At 38.8% G+C, this 14,243-nt stretch overlaps 1 protein-coding gene across 1 annotated transcript in view; it reads left to right on the forward strand.

Annotated features, from left to right (window-relative positions):
• KIF5C (kinesin family member 5C) overlaps window positions 1-14,243 on the forward strand; it is a 71,556-nt gene that overhangs the window by 21,213 nt on the left and 36,100 nt on the right. Inside the window, exons 5-11 of the mRNA XM_026852532.1 lie at window positions 970-1,074; window positions 3,760-3,808; window positions 4,645-4,700; window positions 5,587-5,674; window positions 7,670-7,794; window positions 9,558-9,662; window positions 9,992-10,140. Of these exons, the coding sequence (XP_026708333.1) occupies window positions 970-1,074; window positions 3,760-3,808; window positions 4,645-4,700; window positions 5,587-5,674; window positions 7,670-7,794; window positions 9,558-9,662; window positions 9,992-10,140 (677 nt within the window). The remainder of the gene's footprint in view (window positions 1-969; window positions 1,075-3,759; window positions 3,809-4,644; window positions 4,701-5,586; window positions 5,675-7,669; window positions 7,795-9,557; window positions 9,663-9,991; window positions 10,141-14,243) is intronic.

A 14,243-nucleotide genomic window follows, 5' to 3' on the forward strand; every position in this document is an offset into this window, starting at 1 on the left:
TTTTAGCAATTACAGATCAGATCTGACTTCCCATGATTTGGAATTGTATGGTTGTCCACTATTTAAAAAATAAAAAAATAAAAAATTCCTACCACTATTTGGAGTAAGATGCTTTGTTTCACTGATATGGGCTGTACTACTTGGACAAACATATATTCAAAAGATACATTAGAGTTCTAGACTCTGTGTTCTCATGGAGTCTTACGACTGCTGACATATTATTGCATATTTAATCAGTTTCATAAAACATTTGGAAATAACAATACAGCGTATGCTGTAGTCAGAAAAGGGTTTTATTTCGATATTTCTGTTCTGTTTTCAAGTGGTGTTAGCTTTCCTGAATGTGTCTGGCTTTTCAAAAAGAGCAACGCAACTAAAAGGAGCCACACCAGCAGGGAAATTGTTGGGTTTTGTTAATAATCAGTTCTTGAAAGCATAAAGGAAGGTGGTTTTTCAAATTAACCCAGAGAACAGTGGTGTTTGTAAGGCACAGCTCGCTGGCAATAGGCCCAGCGAGCTCAAATCAGAGTACGTTACTCTAATCCCCAAATCCCTACAACCCAGATTTCCCTTTAGCTTTCTAGCATGGTGGTGAAAGAGAAACAAAATGCTTTAATACTTGTTGTTTCTGACACATTTCCAAATATTTGATTTAACTGGGAGAACTGGGCTGTAGTGTGGATGTCTGTTTGTGTGTGTTTGACTACCTTTGATCAGAGAGTGACAGTGTGCTTGGCAAGTGGCAGGAGCTGACAAAACAAGTAAGTTCACTCCGTTGGGCGAAGAATGCTAAACACATTGAGTTGTTCTGCCCCCTTTTCTGTGCACTTAAATCAAACAATCCCAGCCCCCCCGAGCTGCAGACACGTAGGTGTCCACTGGAGGAAGGTGTATTTGGAAAAACATTCTCCCCTCTCCTTACCTGAGCAAGGCTTTCCAAGTTACCAAGGTTTGGTTTTGTGTCCGCAGGGAAAGCTGCACGACCCTCAGCTCATGGGAATCATTCCGAGAATTGCACATGACATCTTTGATCACATCTATTCCATGGATGAAAACCTGGAGTTTCATATAAAGGTAAATGCAGACTGACGTGTTACGTAATGGGTCGGGTCACAGAAAGTTGAGCTGGGTGGGAAATCTGCATTCATGCTGTAACATTGTGCTGCAGAATTTTTCCTTTCTGTCTTTTATAACTCAAAACCTGTTCCATTACTGAAGATATTTACTAGAAATAACCCAATACAGTTACTAGCCTTTGATGGAAGTTTTTCTTCAGTCTGTTTTCATCTCAGGTTTGGTAGTCTGTTACTTGTCTAGTCTCTCACCACAGGTGATAGCTAGCCAAAAGGGTGAGAAAACACTTATTTCCCTGCAGCTTCTCCAAGGGCTATACCTCAGCCCTGCTAGTTATGACCATAAATACCATTGATCCGCACGACGTTTGTGAGAATACTGACATGTTGTTCTTATCTCAAGGATATAAACAGTCCTCTGTAATATGTGGGTTTGAAATGGAGGAAAGATGGCTTTGGGCAATTTATGGAAAGATGTCTAGAAGTAAATTTTAGCTCAAAAGCTTGTGCATGGGTTCCTTAAGATGGTGATCCAAGTCTCGATTTGAACAGCTGCTGTGTTTTTCCATGTCCCTATCTTAATCCCAACCATATGATCTCTCAAATTTTTTGAGTGGCCTTTAATTCTTACTGTTCATCCGGTGTCCTGGGGAGCTCTCAACCATAGGGGGCACATCGGTCCGTCTGGCAGAGCTGGGGTTAGACTACGGCTTGTTTCCAGGCAGACATCAGTAAAATTACCCAGTGGATTGCAGGAAAAATGAACACTCCTCTGTGTCGTCCCTCCATCGAAACACACAAAATACACCTACATATCTGGCTTTGGTAAAGTAAAGTAGCTGAGCACAGGTGGAATGTGGGAACAGTCTCTCCTGCTGTGACCAGGTGATGCTCTCTGAGAATGGAGCTCTTCTCCTCTGTCCTTCTTGTGTCTAAAAGTTAGAGATGAGTGACTTTTTAGTGCTGCTTGCATTAGAGCCCTTGAAGCGCTTCTGGCGGGTATATATGTATGTATAGATATATATTTTAATAATCGAACAAAGTACCTCTGAACCTGCTACTGATCTGGAAGAACTAGGTCATCTTGTATTGAGAACCCTCTCAGCAGTGCCTGCTCGTGGGGGTGCTCATGAAGTACAGACAGAAGCAGCAGCCTTACCCAGTACAAATAAAACCATCTAAATATTTGAATAGACCTTGGATTGTGAAATACTGAGCTGCTTAGAAGAGACACCTCTGAATTTTCATAGAAATGGCTTCCAGAGAAGTGACACTGATTTCTTTTCATCATCTGTAAAGCTCTCCTGTGGCTATTGCTATTCTACATGATAACACTTGGATACCAACATATGGGGACCCCCTTGTACAAGATGTAGTGAATTCCTGTCCCGGCAGAAGATTATTGCTTTAAAAATGATGTTCTGCCAGCACTGAGTTGTTTCTGTGGCTTCCTATCATAGTTGACGTTTATGAATATCTTAACAGAAAAGCTGCCTAAATAGAAGTGAGTGAGTGATTATACAAGGAGCTGTCATTGAGAGAAATGCGTGTTCTGTCATTGGGAGCAAGAATTTAACCAAACTGTCATACTCTTTTAATAACTGAGCCAATGTTGAAAATTAATTATTTTTTTTTTCTTCTCTCCCTCTTTAATAGAGACCCGTTTAGAACAGGGAGGGGAATTTGCTATCTCTTGTGTGGGTTGGTCCTCAGCAGTGTGTTAATAGGATAATACAAAGCACATGGGTGAGCCAGACTGTTGAAATGAGCTGGTCTAGAGGATGGCTTTAACTGGGACACAGGTGAAGTACATGCACAAAAGCAAAATATATCTATTTAATAGTAGTTGTCACATAGGGAGATCAACTCATCAGTATAAAAAAACAGACATAATTTATTTTTTCACATGAGGGAGAATGATAGTTTAATACATAGCTAGAGATTAGAGATACCTGGAGTTTAGCCATGTAGTATTCTAGCTAAATAATCCCTGGATAAAGCTTATTTGGGGTACAGTTAGGCACCATGCCCCTAACACATTTCTGTTTGCTTCTGTGAGTCAAATACCCTTTCATTAACAGAGTCATTCATTCATTCTCCCTCTTCTGAATTCTTTTTTTTTTTTTTTTTTTTTTTACAATTGTGTCTCTGTTAAAGAAAAGCTCATTTTCAGTTTTGTCTTTGGGAGTTGATTCAAGACAGATTTTACATATGCTTCACTTAAAAGCTTAATTTAATATATATTGCTTAGGCTTATGTAACTTGTATGTTACCCCACTGAAGGTGCTGTCTGCTTTTGGGCTGCTGAATAACAATGTACCTCTTACAGTTGTCAAACTTGACCCTTCTCGTGATGCAGCTGTACTGATATGATAGCAGCTGAATTGATTTGATTCTGTTCAATATTTTTGTCAATCTTGCCTATGTAAAAAAAAAAAAAAGATTTCTCTGAGGGTTTTTTTGCAACACTTCCCTGATGAATCATTGATAAATGAAGAAAAATCGATGACTTGTAAATCATTCAAAATACAAGTATGTTCACACGGAAGATGTAATTTAAGCTATGTGGGAGGTGGGGTTTATTTTTAGTTTGATGGGTTTTATTTTGACAGATACAGAGATATAAGTACAGAGATTTTTAAGGCACCAAAGTTTAAATCTGTAATGTTTATGATTACTTAATTAGGTTTCCTACTTTGAGATATATTTGGACAAAATAAGGGACCTACTTGATGGTAAGTTCTGCATTTCTTATGTGACTAAGTGGGTTTTGGTTTGGTATAAATCAACACTTAAGGGGAAACAGTTACTTTTTTTGAGAGTGATTTAAATTTAAGCTGTAGGACTGGGTTTGTGAAACAGAATTTTGCAGTTAAAGTCATCTGATCTCTGACTCTTGTGCACCTGCCTCTGCAGTGCTACATAGCTTGATTATAAATCAATGAGTGCAGAGAATTTTACAGACCCCAAGGCAGGTCTGAGCCTCATTGGCAACATATGTTCTTAAAGTAAAACTCTACAGTTTAAAAATGTATATAGCGTTTTGTTGAGATTTTTTTGCTTAAATTTAGAATACATTTGGTTCAACTTACTCCTTGTGTTGCTTCTGTTAGGTAGAGTTTGTTGGGAGTGATCGATCTCTTACAATTTGTGTCTCTGTGTGTGTGCGTGCTGTATGTTAATGAAAGTGTGAATTGTGTGGGCTGAACTGGTCTGAAGACAGAGCAATGTATGTAATGGCAACACAAACCCAGGAATATGTATTTGAGCTTTTTGGAATTCCAGTGAGTTCTTCTCTCTCTTCGGAAATTCTTCAAAATCCCAGTTGGTCTGTTTGTTTTATTAATCCAAGCAATAAACCAAAAGCTTTTGTGCCACAACGTTAACTTCAAAGAAACAGGTATAAGATTGACACAACAAGAAACAACTTTTATGTAACAGAAATTTCATAAGGAGCAGGATGTGACTACAGTTCTCATTTACAAATTTAATACATTCATGGTATTTGTCATGCCTATAGTCGAGACATTATTACCTGTGGAATATTCCTAATGATCTCCATCTTTTCTAGTGTCAAAGACAAACCTCGCTGTACATGAAGACAAAAACAGAGTCCCATATGTTAAGGTACAAGGAAAATTTGATGCTGAGTTTTTCATTCTTTCCCACATATGCATTTATTTACACATTTCCATTTGTGTTGCAGTGTTTTTGCTGAATGATTCAGCTCATGTTCGGAGTCTTGAATGTTAAAGTAGTATTGGTCCCTGGATTTAAACAGTTTCCTGAAATATTAATGGGCTTGAATCACATTTTCTTTATTTTCCTGACATTAAACATTTCCGTTTGTTAGTATGGTGTTAAATTTTAAGTATTCCTATTCCCATTTCATGACAGTTATGAAAGAGAACATCTTGAAGAATCTTCTTCTTTAATATTTTGTTGCTGTAATCTTGCAATATTTTAGAACAGATTTTTTGGGTTAGGGATTTGTTTGATGACTTCCTGGGCTCTCACTTATTTGTTATGAACATACTTGTTATGAACATATGTTAATATACATATAATATTGTTCTGTTCCTGGGGAGGGAAAAAAAAGTTAAAATAATTCCTTCAGTAATATTGCATTAAGGCAGAGAACAAGGACTACGCATATTGTCTTGCAGTTTGAGAGAGAAAAACTAATTTGGGTATGTAACCTAACCCAAATTAGTAACAGGAATACATGCCTTATCATTCCCCATATTCTACATACAGAAGCTCTTTTCTGCTGCATGTTTGGATTTGAGCGAGTCTTTAACCTTGTGAAAGAAAATTGTCTCTCAGATTATCCCGTGGACTCCTGAAAGTCATACAAAGGGATATTTTGGTCCATTCCCTCACTAATGATCATGTTGGATGTTGATGGTTCTTCTAATTGTTTTGTTCATCAGTGCTAAATACTCTTCCCGTTGGCATTTGGAGTACTAGGATGCTGCCTCAACTTTTCTGTTTTCAACTTGCATATTTCTAGGGTTGTACAGAAAGATTTGTATCTAGTCCTGAAGAAGTTTTGGATGTCATTGATGAAGGGAAAGCTAACCGTCATGTAGCCGTTACAAGTAAGTGCTCTGCGGGAGCTTGTCTGGATATAAAGTGTGGGTGATTGTAGCTTCCTCGTGGTGTATTGATTCTTCATGTTCACAGAGGGGTTTGAGTTATTTATGTGAACGATGTAACGATGCACAAATTATAACGCTTTGAAAGTAATAGAGCTGGACTTTTGTTACCGCTTCACTGCATACAGGAACATTTATTGACTTTCAGCTTTGAGAACTCCTGAATTTAATATTTGGCATTGTATAGTATTGTCACATAAACCATCCAAATTTGTATTGTTACGTGTAGTATAGATATTCTGAAATTATGTGCACGCATTCTTCTTTGTGCTACAAGTCAAGAACTCAGAGCAATTCACTGGTCAAATAGCAGGCAAAGGTTGCAGAGCAATTATCAGCCTCTGCCTACTAACCTCTTGCAAGTGAAGCAGTGACTTGGATTGAGTTCAATGATAGCAAAGCAAACAAATCTTCCCGAATTAAAAAATCATAATAATCACTTCAGCCTGTGCCAAATTTGTTGACATTGAGTTGCGTACAGCCTACTAGCATTACGGTGCTAAAATGGGCTGTTTCCCAATTTATACTGTAAGATGTCTTTGATCCAAGCAGTGGGCTTGGCAGAACCTCAGCTCGTAACTCAAATTTTGGTGGTAGGGTGGGGTTTTTTGGGTATGATTTTTGTTTGCGGATTTTTTTTAATTGATTTTTTTTGTGATGCAACAGGTAACTTCTTTCTCTTCCATGTCTCTACCTTCTTGCTTTGTTAAACCCTATGTTGCTTTAGCTTTCCCATGCCTTCCTCACCATACTAATAGAAATGTATTCTGTTTTTTTTCTGAGTAATGCCTCCTCCCATTGTTTCTGCTATTTTCTTTAACAAAAAAATATCCAAATACGCCTTTTTCTGTGATACTACCTGCTGCATTTGGTGCACCCAGAAAAATTATGATGAAAGCTGACAGAGAATGAATTTTATCTAGACTGAAGTGGCAAGGAGCAAATTTGGAAGTGTTACTGAAAAACACTGACTTTGGAAATGGAGGAGAAAAAGATAGTTCGGATAGATATAAACATTGCTATGAACGGGAATGGGGGAAGGGTGGTGGTGGGGTTTGTGGTAACAGAAAATAGAGAAAACAGATGAGAAAAAGTGCTTTACCGATTCTTAATATTTTCCTTTTGCTACTTAATGAAACTTCAAGCATAACATGGTTACAATCAAAGTTAGAATAAGTGGAAGCTGAAGCTATAGTTACTTGGGTTTTACCTGCAGCCTGGGTGAAGGAACATCTAACTCTGTAAACAAAAATCAATCTGAAATTTGAATTTAAATAGCGTGGGTTTCATGAAGACCTTCGCTAAATCTTTGTGTGAGATCTCCTCAAACAATTGCACTGAGACCTGCCCAACTTCTTTTTATTGCAATTATTATTATTTCTCTTTAAATTCTTTTGCTCACCTCAGAATTATTCCTCTATCCAGGATGCTGAACATACATTTTCATTGTAGTCCTATGTCTAAATAGTGTCTGTTCTATCACAGCAGGTTTTGTCTAAGCTGTCTATACTCATGAAGAAGCATAAAAGAACAGAGCCTTTATTTCTTACTGTATCTGTGAAATGTTATTTTATTATTCTTATGCTATGATTTTTTTGCTTATTTTTTTACTATTTCTGGTCAAATTTTATTGCTTCAGCGGAATAAAAAAACTTTCCAAAAAGAATGAAAAGGAAAAGAAAAAGCATCTTTTTTTCCAAGGCTGTCATTTATCGTGAGTCTGATTAATTTGTTCACGTTGGGAGAAAGTAGGAGCTCATTCCATAGTCCATGAGCAGCTCTTGGCACAGACACTGCTGTCAGTACAGGGGTCTGGGCTCTCCGGTGAATCACCTCATACTTTGGAATTTACTAGCCATAGGCTAGCTTGGATGAAATGTAATTTCTCATCGGGTTCTAAAGTAATTTAAAAAAAAAACCTTTCAAATGTGATTGCAGATATGAATGAACACAGCTCTAGGAGCCACAGTATCTTCCTCATTAATATTAAACAAGAGAATGTGGAAACTGAGAAGAAACTCAGTGGAAAGCTTTACCTGGTAGACTTGGCTGGTAGCGAGAAGGTAATCCTTCCTTTTTTCCTAAAATGCTGAATGATCCCAGTGGGATCACTGAACTGATCATGGGAATGTGTGTCAGTGCTAAGCGAAGCTAGGTTTTACAGAAGTCTTACCTTAGGCTATCGTTAGTATGGCAATTTTATATTTTTTTTAAATGTAGGTTGGAAAAAAGGAGCAGATCAGAACTATTGGTATGAAATGCAGAGCTCAAAAATCTGCAGTATAACTTCATTTACAACGAAGTGGATCGAACCAGTGTGATTTTGTATAGCGTCACATTTAGTTGTGAATATTTGAGGAAAGTAGTGTAATTGTAATGTAATTTGTCAAATTAGACAACTGTTTTAATTTTCTTATATTCAGACATGTCCTATTTCTAGGTTTTCTGTAATTATTTCACATGCTAGACCAATGAAATAACAGCAGTTAATACAGTTATACAGCTGAAGTCTATTTGAAGCTCGCTGAATGACTCTCTTGTGGTGACTATTTCTGCTTTCCAATATAGAAAAATACTAACCAGAAAAGAGCTTATGTCTGTTTATCAAAAGAGTAATGATCTAGAGCAGTTCCGCAGTGGAAAACCAACATTGTTTCCCAGTTTCTCATTCTGGCAACTTCTGGAGTGTTCAAAATTTCACTGTAAATGAAATAAATAAATTATAAACCTTGTAATTTTGCAACGCCATGGAATTCTTTATTCAAGCTGGATGCTTGGTGACTATTGGGCATGTCAAAATAATTACTCATGGTGAAGCTATGACTCTCATTGTGGTCATACAATTCTATTTCTTTCTGAAAATGAGAAATAAAGTGGAAGATTTTGTTCGATAGCCTGGGCAGCTTTCAGAATGCTCATTGGGACGCAGTAGTTGATAACCCATTGGTACAATGCAGAAGCCATCCGAGTAATTAATTGTGTTACTTTCTGTTACTGAACATAATACTAAGCGTTAGATTAAGAACTCTTCACGGTGTTTAAAAAATGAGTGCCTAGTCAGGCTTTGCTCTCCTCTGAAAACAAAACTTGTGGGGTTCTTTATGTTTGTTAAGACATTGTACAGAAAACCTGAAAGAAGGGTTTCCCTGGTAGATTACTTTCCTAAAAGAGACCATTACCTTTCCTTTTATGTCATGTGGCATTTTTAGAGGAAAGTACACATACTGTAGTTTTAATATGGAGAAGAACCCCCCCAAAAATTTAGAGAAAACCCCCCACAAAAAGAGAGAAAAGACTCTAAAGCTGTGTTGCTGTCCAAAGGAGTGCTGGTCCCAGGCTGCGAAGCTTCTCACCCGGGCGCCCTTGGGATCCAGCTCAAGGACCAGTAAAGCTCGCGTTCAGGATGGGTGAGATCACACTTTTTCAGGCCTGATATTCTTGGTCCATGCAAGTAAAATACAAAGCCAAGACACTCATTCGGTGGCATATGCATTGCCACTGAGTGTGCCCTGAGAATATACCTGTGATGTTCCCTGTCTGTGTGGACGCTCTGGCCTTGGGAGTGGTCCCCAAGTGTCCTCAGGCAACCTCCCAGCTTTTCCCTTAACAAAGTAAGGGGCAACTTGCTCTTACACTGGAAGCAAAGTGGAAGTATTACAGGCTTCCACTAACAAAAAAATGCAGATAAAATTCTCCTTCTTCATGCTGAGGACAAGCTTGCTTTGTTTTTCTTCCAAGAGCATCTTTAACTGTTGCACTATCTGCGTTGTATTGTACAGACGGTCGCTGGGAGCTGAGCCTGACTGTTGCCTGCTCTCTTTGGTAGGTCAGCAAAACTGGAGCGGAGGGCGCTGTTCTTGATGAAGCTAAAAATATCAATAAGTCTTTGTCTGCTTTAGGCAATGTGATATCTGCCTTGGCAGAAGGAACTGTAAGTAATCCTGTTTTGTGTTGTTGAAGAATGGCTTTTTATTTATCGGTGTCTTTGCCACGCACATAAAAAAATAAGCTAACATTTCAATTCAGAAAGAAGAAAATATTAGCTTTCCAACCAGTGACACTTCTGCTGTTCTACTAAAGATAAGAAACGAATTCTCAGTGATTTCACTTGAGTGATTATCCAGTCTTAGCACAAACAAAACAATTGCTCTTCAGGATTCTATACTTCAAATCCATTAAACCTGTTACTGTTGACTCATGTTCTCTCTCATTACGATATCATTATTTAAAACAATTGTCTCTTACTTATATTTTGATTAGAAAACCCATGTTCCGTACCGAGACAGCAAAATGACCCGAATACTCCAGGATTCCCTTGGTGGGAACTGCAGAACCACCATCGTTATATGCTGCTCTCCTTCTGTGTTCAATGAAGCAGAAACAAAGTCAACCCTGATGTTTGGGCAGCGGTGAGTCCCACTGCGTTAGGCTGGATGACACTTACTCAGGCTCTTCCCTGTGTTCTGAGCCAGCCGTGCTATGGGGAGCGAGAGGAGTTCAGCGTTTTAAAATAGGGAGGTTATGGTTTCTGGAGCTGTTCAAAAATAGTACTGGAGAACTTGAGAAAACTGTCTCTCCATTCCCTATGGTACCAGAAAAATAAATGTTAATGTTGGCCAGCAGTTGCACTACTTAAAAGCTCTGGTAATTTTTCCTGCAGAAAATACAAAGTGTTACAGTCGTTCTTTGAAATTTTATGGGGAAGATAATGGTATTGGGCAGTTTTCTGGTGGCTAACTCAGTGGAAACCATTTGGTTTTCCTTTATCTGATAGTGCTCATGATGCTTTTAAGATGTGTCTTCTTGAATGGCATCTCAGGGGTTACTGTTAGGGTTGCAAGAAGTACTCTTTAACCATTAAGAAAAATGAACAACATGGGCACAGTGTAATATTGACAACTTTGTTAGATTACCATGATGGCTCACAGACATTTTTTTACATGATTGAAGCATCTTAACAATTTAGCAACAAGTCCTCAGAAACAGCGAAGATAAAATAAGTGTGGAAGTATTCAGAAAGAAAATTTCTCTTCCATATGTGTTTGTTGGCAATAGTCATATGAAATACATTTAGAAAGTTTGCAGAAATAGGTCAGGCTGATTATGTAATTACTGCTTTTGTTGTAATGGAGGAGAACTCTGATACTTTGGAAAATGACTCATTTTATTTGTGTAGTAGCGGAAAGAAAAAATATTAGCAAGTTATTGTTTGAAATAGACTTTATTTAACGGTTTGTACAATACAATAAATTTGTCTCTGAAAATGGGTTGTTATCCACCAGGCATAACATTTGCATCGAAGCCTGTATTGTTAAGGAGCATTTTATACTGGAAAGTAAAATCATGTTTAAAAGAGTAATCTGACAATCTTCTATTAATTCATTGCCCTGTTGTTATCCTTTAATGCAAGCTTTCCTTAGATTTTCGTGAGGGAAGATGATCGCTTTGGTGTATTTGTCTAAGAGCATGTAAAAGTGCGGGACAGAGAGCAGCAGTTGGGTGCAGCCCCTCTTTGTGGAGAGCTGTGCATTGGTGCAGGTGAGGCCTGGAGGACACTTCTGCAACACACTTTCCCTCGAGCATTGCCAGAACCAGCGTTAACTTGCCCTTGGCGTCTGCTCTTGGGATTTGTGGAAGGTGAGGAGGGACCGACGTGCTGCAAAACCCCTGAATTCCTCCGATCTCCGCTTCCTATAGCGTTTCCTTCCTTCACTGCAGAGCTATAAGCTACTCATTTAAATAACAGCATACAGGGAAAAACTCCCCAAAGGGAACTTCACAGGTCTCTGCAGTAAGTTTTTATGGAAAAAAGACTGTAGAGGGAGGAAGTGGTCATTAACATAATTAGGTTAAGTGTTGCCATGGCATTTTAATTCACCATTGTATGATGAACATGAGTTTAAATTACTGAAGATGTAAGCTTCTACTGCAATCCCATCTACTATAATGTGTGTCACAGAAATTTAGGTAAACACAAATGTTAAGATGCAGTAATTCAATAGTGTTAATAACTTTGAAGTATAATGAGTCGCACAGTTTTTGTTGATGGTAAAAGTCTAAATGTTTCGATGGTTCAAAGTTCAAACCTGCAGGCAATTTCAGATGAGTCTTGCACCTCCGTAGACCTGAAGAGCTCTCCCAAAGGTCCTGCTAATTCATCCTGGATAAGGTTCCAGGGCAGTAATGCAGCTGCAAGGGACATTTAATTTTAAATAGATAAGTAGGTACTGTGTTAGGTTTCAGTCTGCTTGCTGTTATGCTAAACTATCTGTCTGCAGCTGTGGTTTGAAATAAAAAGAAATGTAAGCAGTGAAATATCAGATTAAGGGAGTTAAAAGGTAGTGTGTCTTTTTAAAAATTATTTTTTAAAATCTAGATTAAAAGAGGTTTACTTTTGCCATGTGCTTCAGGTTCTCTGGAAGTTGTGTGCTTGGGTACTCAAGGAGGTATGTGCAGAGGAAGTCCAGTTTCCATGTTATTTCAGTTTATATTTCTCTTGGTTTCATTTCTCTTTTCAGTCATCAGTAAATCTTGCTTTTCTGTCTGTGGCAAAATAATTTTCAAACCCACTCTGTGCATCCTGGCTAGAGAGCTTGGAGTGATGTGACATGACCAACATTTATCTAGGAAGAGGAACATTTTTAAGATGTTCCTTACTGAGGCCTAGGATGTCAGCTGAAAAAAATGGGAAAAACAACTAAATACTCGGTGAGAGTGCTCGATTGGGGTTTACTGTGGGGTTTTTCTTTGCTGAAAATCTCTAGAACTGGGCTGAGATAGGAGTTCCTCGTGGAGAGCGTTCACTTGTGAGAGAGGAAATAGAAGTAGGAGGGCTGGCGGTGCACTAGACCTGCAGAGCAGCGCACTTGCTGTACACAGGGAGTAGTATTTGTCAGCATTTTGGATAGGAATCTTGCTGTCTACGGGAAGTGGTTTCTTTTACAGGCTCTTCGGTTTGTGGGGGTTTCATTTTTCTGATGTGACAGTTTTAAGGACCTGAATAACATTAAAGGGAAGGTACATGACTCATGGGTGATTACTGGTTCCTCCCTTTTTCCCGGCAAAAAAGAATTACATCACCATTAAAATAAGTGCCAGCAGTAAAATTCATCTTCGCAGGCCCACTTGGACTAATCAACATGTGCATGGGCTCCTCTGTTAGTAGTGGGTTGGTTTCTTCTTTCTGCTCCATCTTTTCTTGTGTTTTTATATTATTCTTAATTTTACTTGCCAGTAAGTACTTCATCCATCATTAGGGTAACGCAGTCGATAAACTTTACGGTGTATCATTTTTTTTTCCCCCAGTACAGTTAAATGAGTGGAAACTGGAGCCATATTTTTGGCAGAGACAATATTTAAAATAGTGCCTAATGGTTAGCTTTTACAAGTACAGGGTTATTTTAAAATATTTCTAAGGTAGTAAAACTCCTGCTTGCCACATAGTGCAAATCACTGGACTGCAGTTTGGAGTATGAGGCACAGGTGTGGGAGTGTTTTCTTGCTGAAAAAGCAAACTTTCGGGATTTTTAGTGATTGACCAGTTTTAAAGGATGCTTTAGAATCAGGAAGTGGAGCTGTGAAGGAAATAATTCAGGTCATGTGCTTCCCCCAGTGCATCTATAGGCCATTTCCAGATGTAGTTTCTTGCATTGGTGTTTCAGCCACCACTTTACAAACTGATCAGAGGTTTGTCTGTTATTCCTTTCCTTAGTCTCTATTTTATTCAGCAGCACTAGAGTTATTTGGAGGGACTTGATGTCTGAGCAGTGAAGGGCAAAGATCTGAAGCTTTCTTAATTCATACTGATTTGTTTGTTTTTTTCTTTTTAAATGTGGATTTGCTAGAGTAGGTGCTGTGCATATTTTTCTGCTTGCTTTGCATTTTGTGGTGCAATTGTTTAGGTTCAGCTGGAGCTAAGCACTTTCGCAATAATAAAGTGGTGGTGGTGGTTGTTAGAAGGGTTTAAATTTTGTGATATTTTTGCCTAGAGAGGCAGTAACTCTGAGCCTGCCTGCAGTGGCACAGGCACGAGTTGAGGCTCCCCTCCCACTGAGAGCCTTCTTCAGCCCAGCAGTAACCCCAGTACCTTGCATTGACAAGCAGTTCTCCTCCTTCCCTTCCTTCCACCCCCAAAATGTATTTGAAAATGCCGTTTGGCTTTTAAGAAGGATAAGTTTCCATATCTCTGCTTCACTCTGTTGACATCCTTCATGCTGTGGTGGCTGAAATATGGCTGAGTTTTGTTGGTGGAGTTCAAGGGGTGGTTGTTAAGAGATGGGGCGAGCCCATGGTGCTGGTGTGGGGTACTCTGCGGTGAGGCTCAGGCCAGGAGAAACTACGAGGTGACAGCTTACCTAGCAGAGCAATAACAGCAGGACTTGGTTTGGTCCTTAATCCAAGTAGAGTTTCTAGAGCTTCTCTTTTTTGGTTGACCCAGCGCTGAGGGATCTGGTGGAGTTGAGAACGGTCAGTGTGAGGTTCATGGTTGGACTAGAGGACCTTCAAGGTCTTT

Source organism: Athene cunicularia (assembly GCF_003259725.1).
Source record: "Athene cunicularia isolate RWA chromosome 7 unlocalized genomic scaffold, athCun1 chr7_part1, whole genome shotgun sequence".
Lineage (NCBI taxonomy): Eukaryota > Metazoa > Chordata > Aves > Strigiformes > Strigidae > Athene > Athene cunicularia.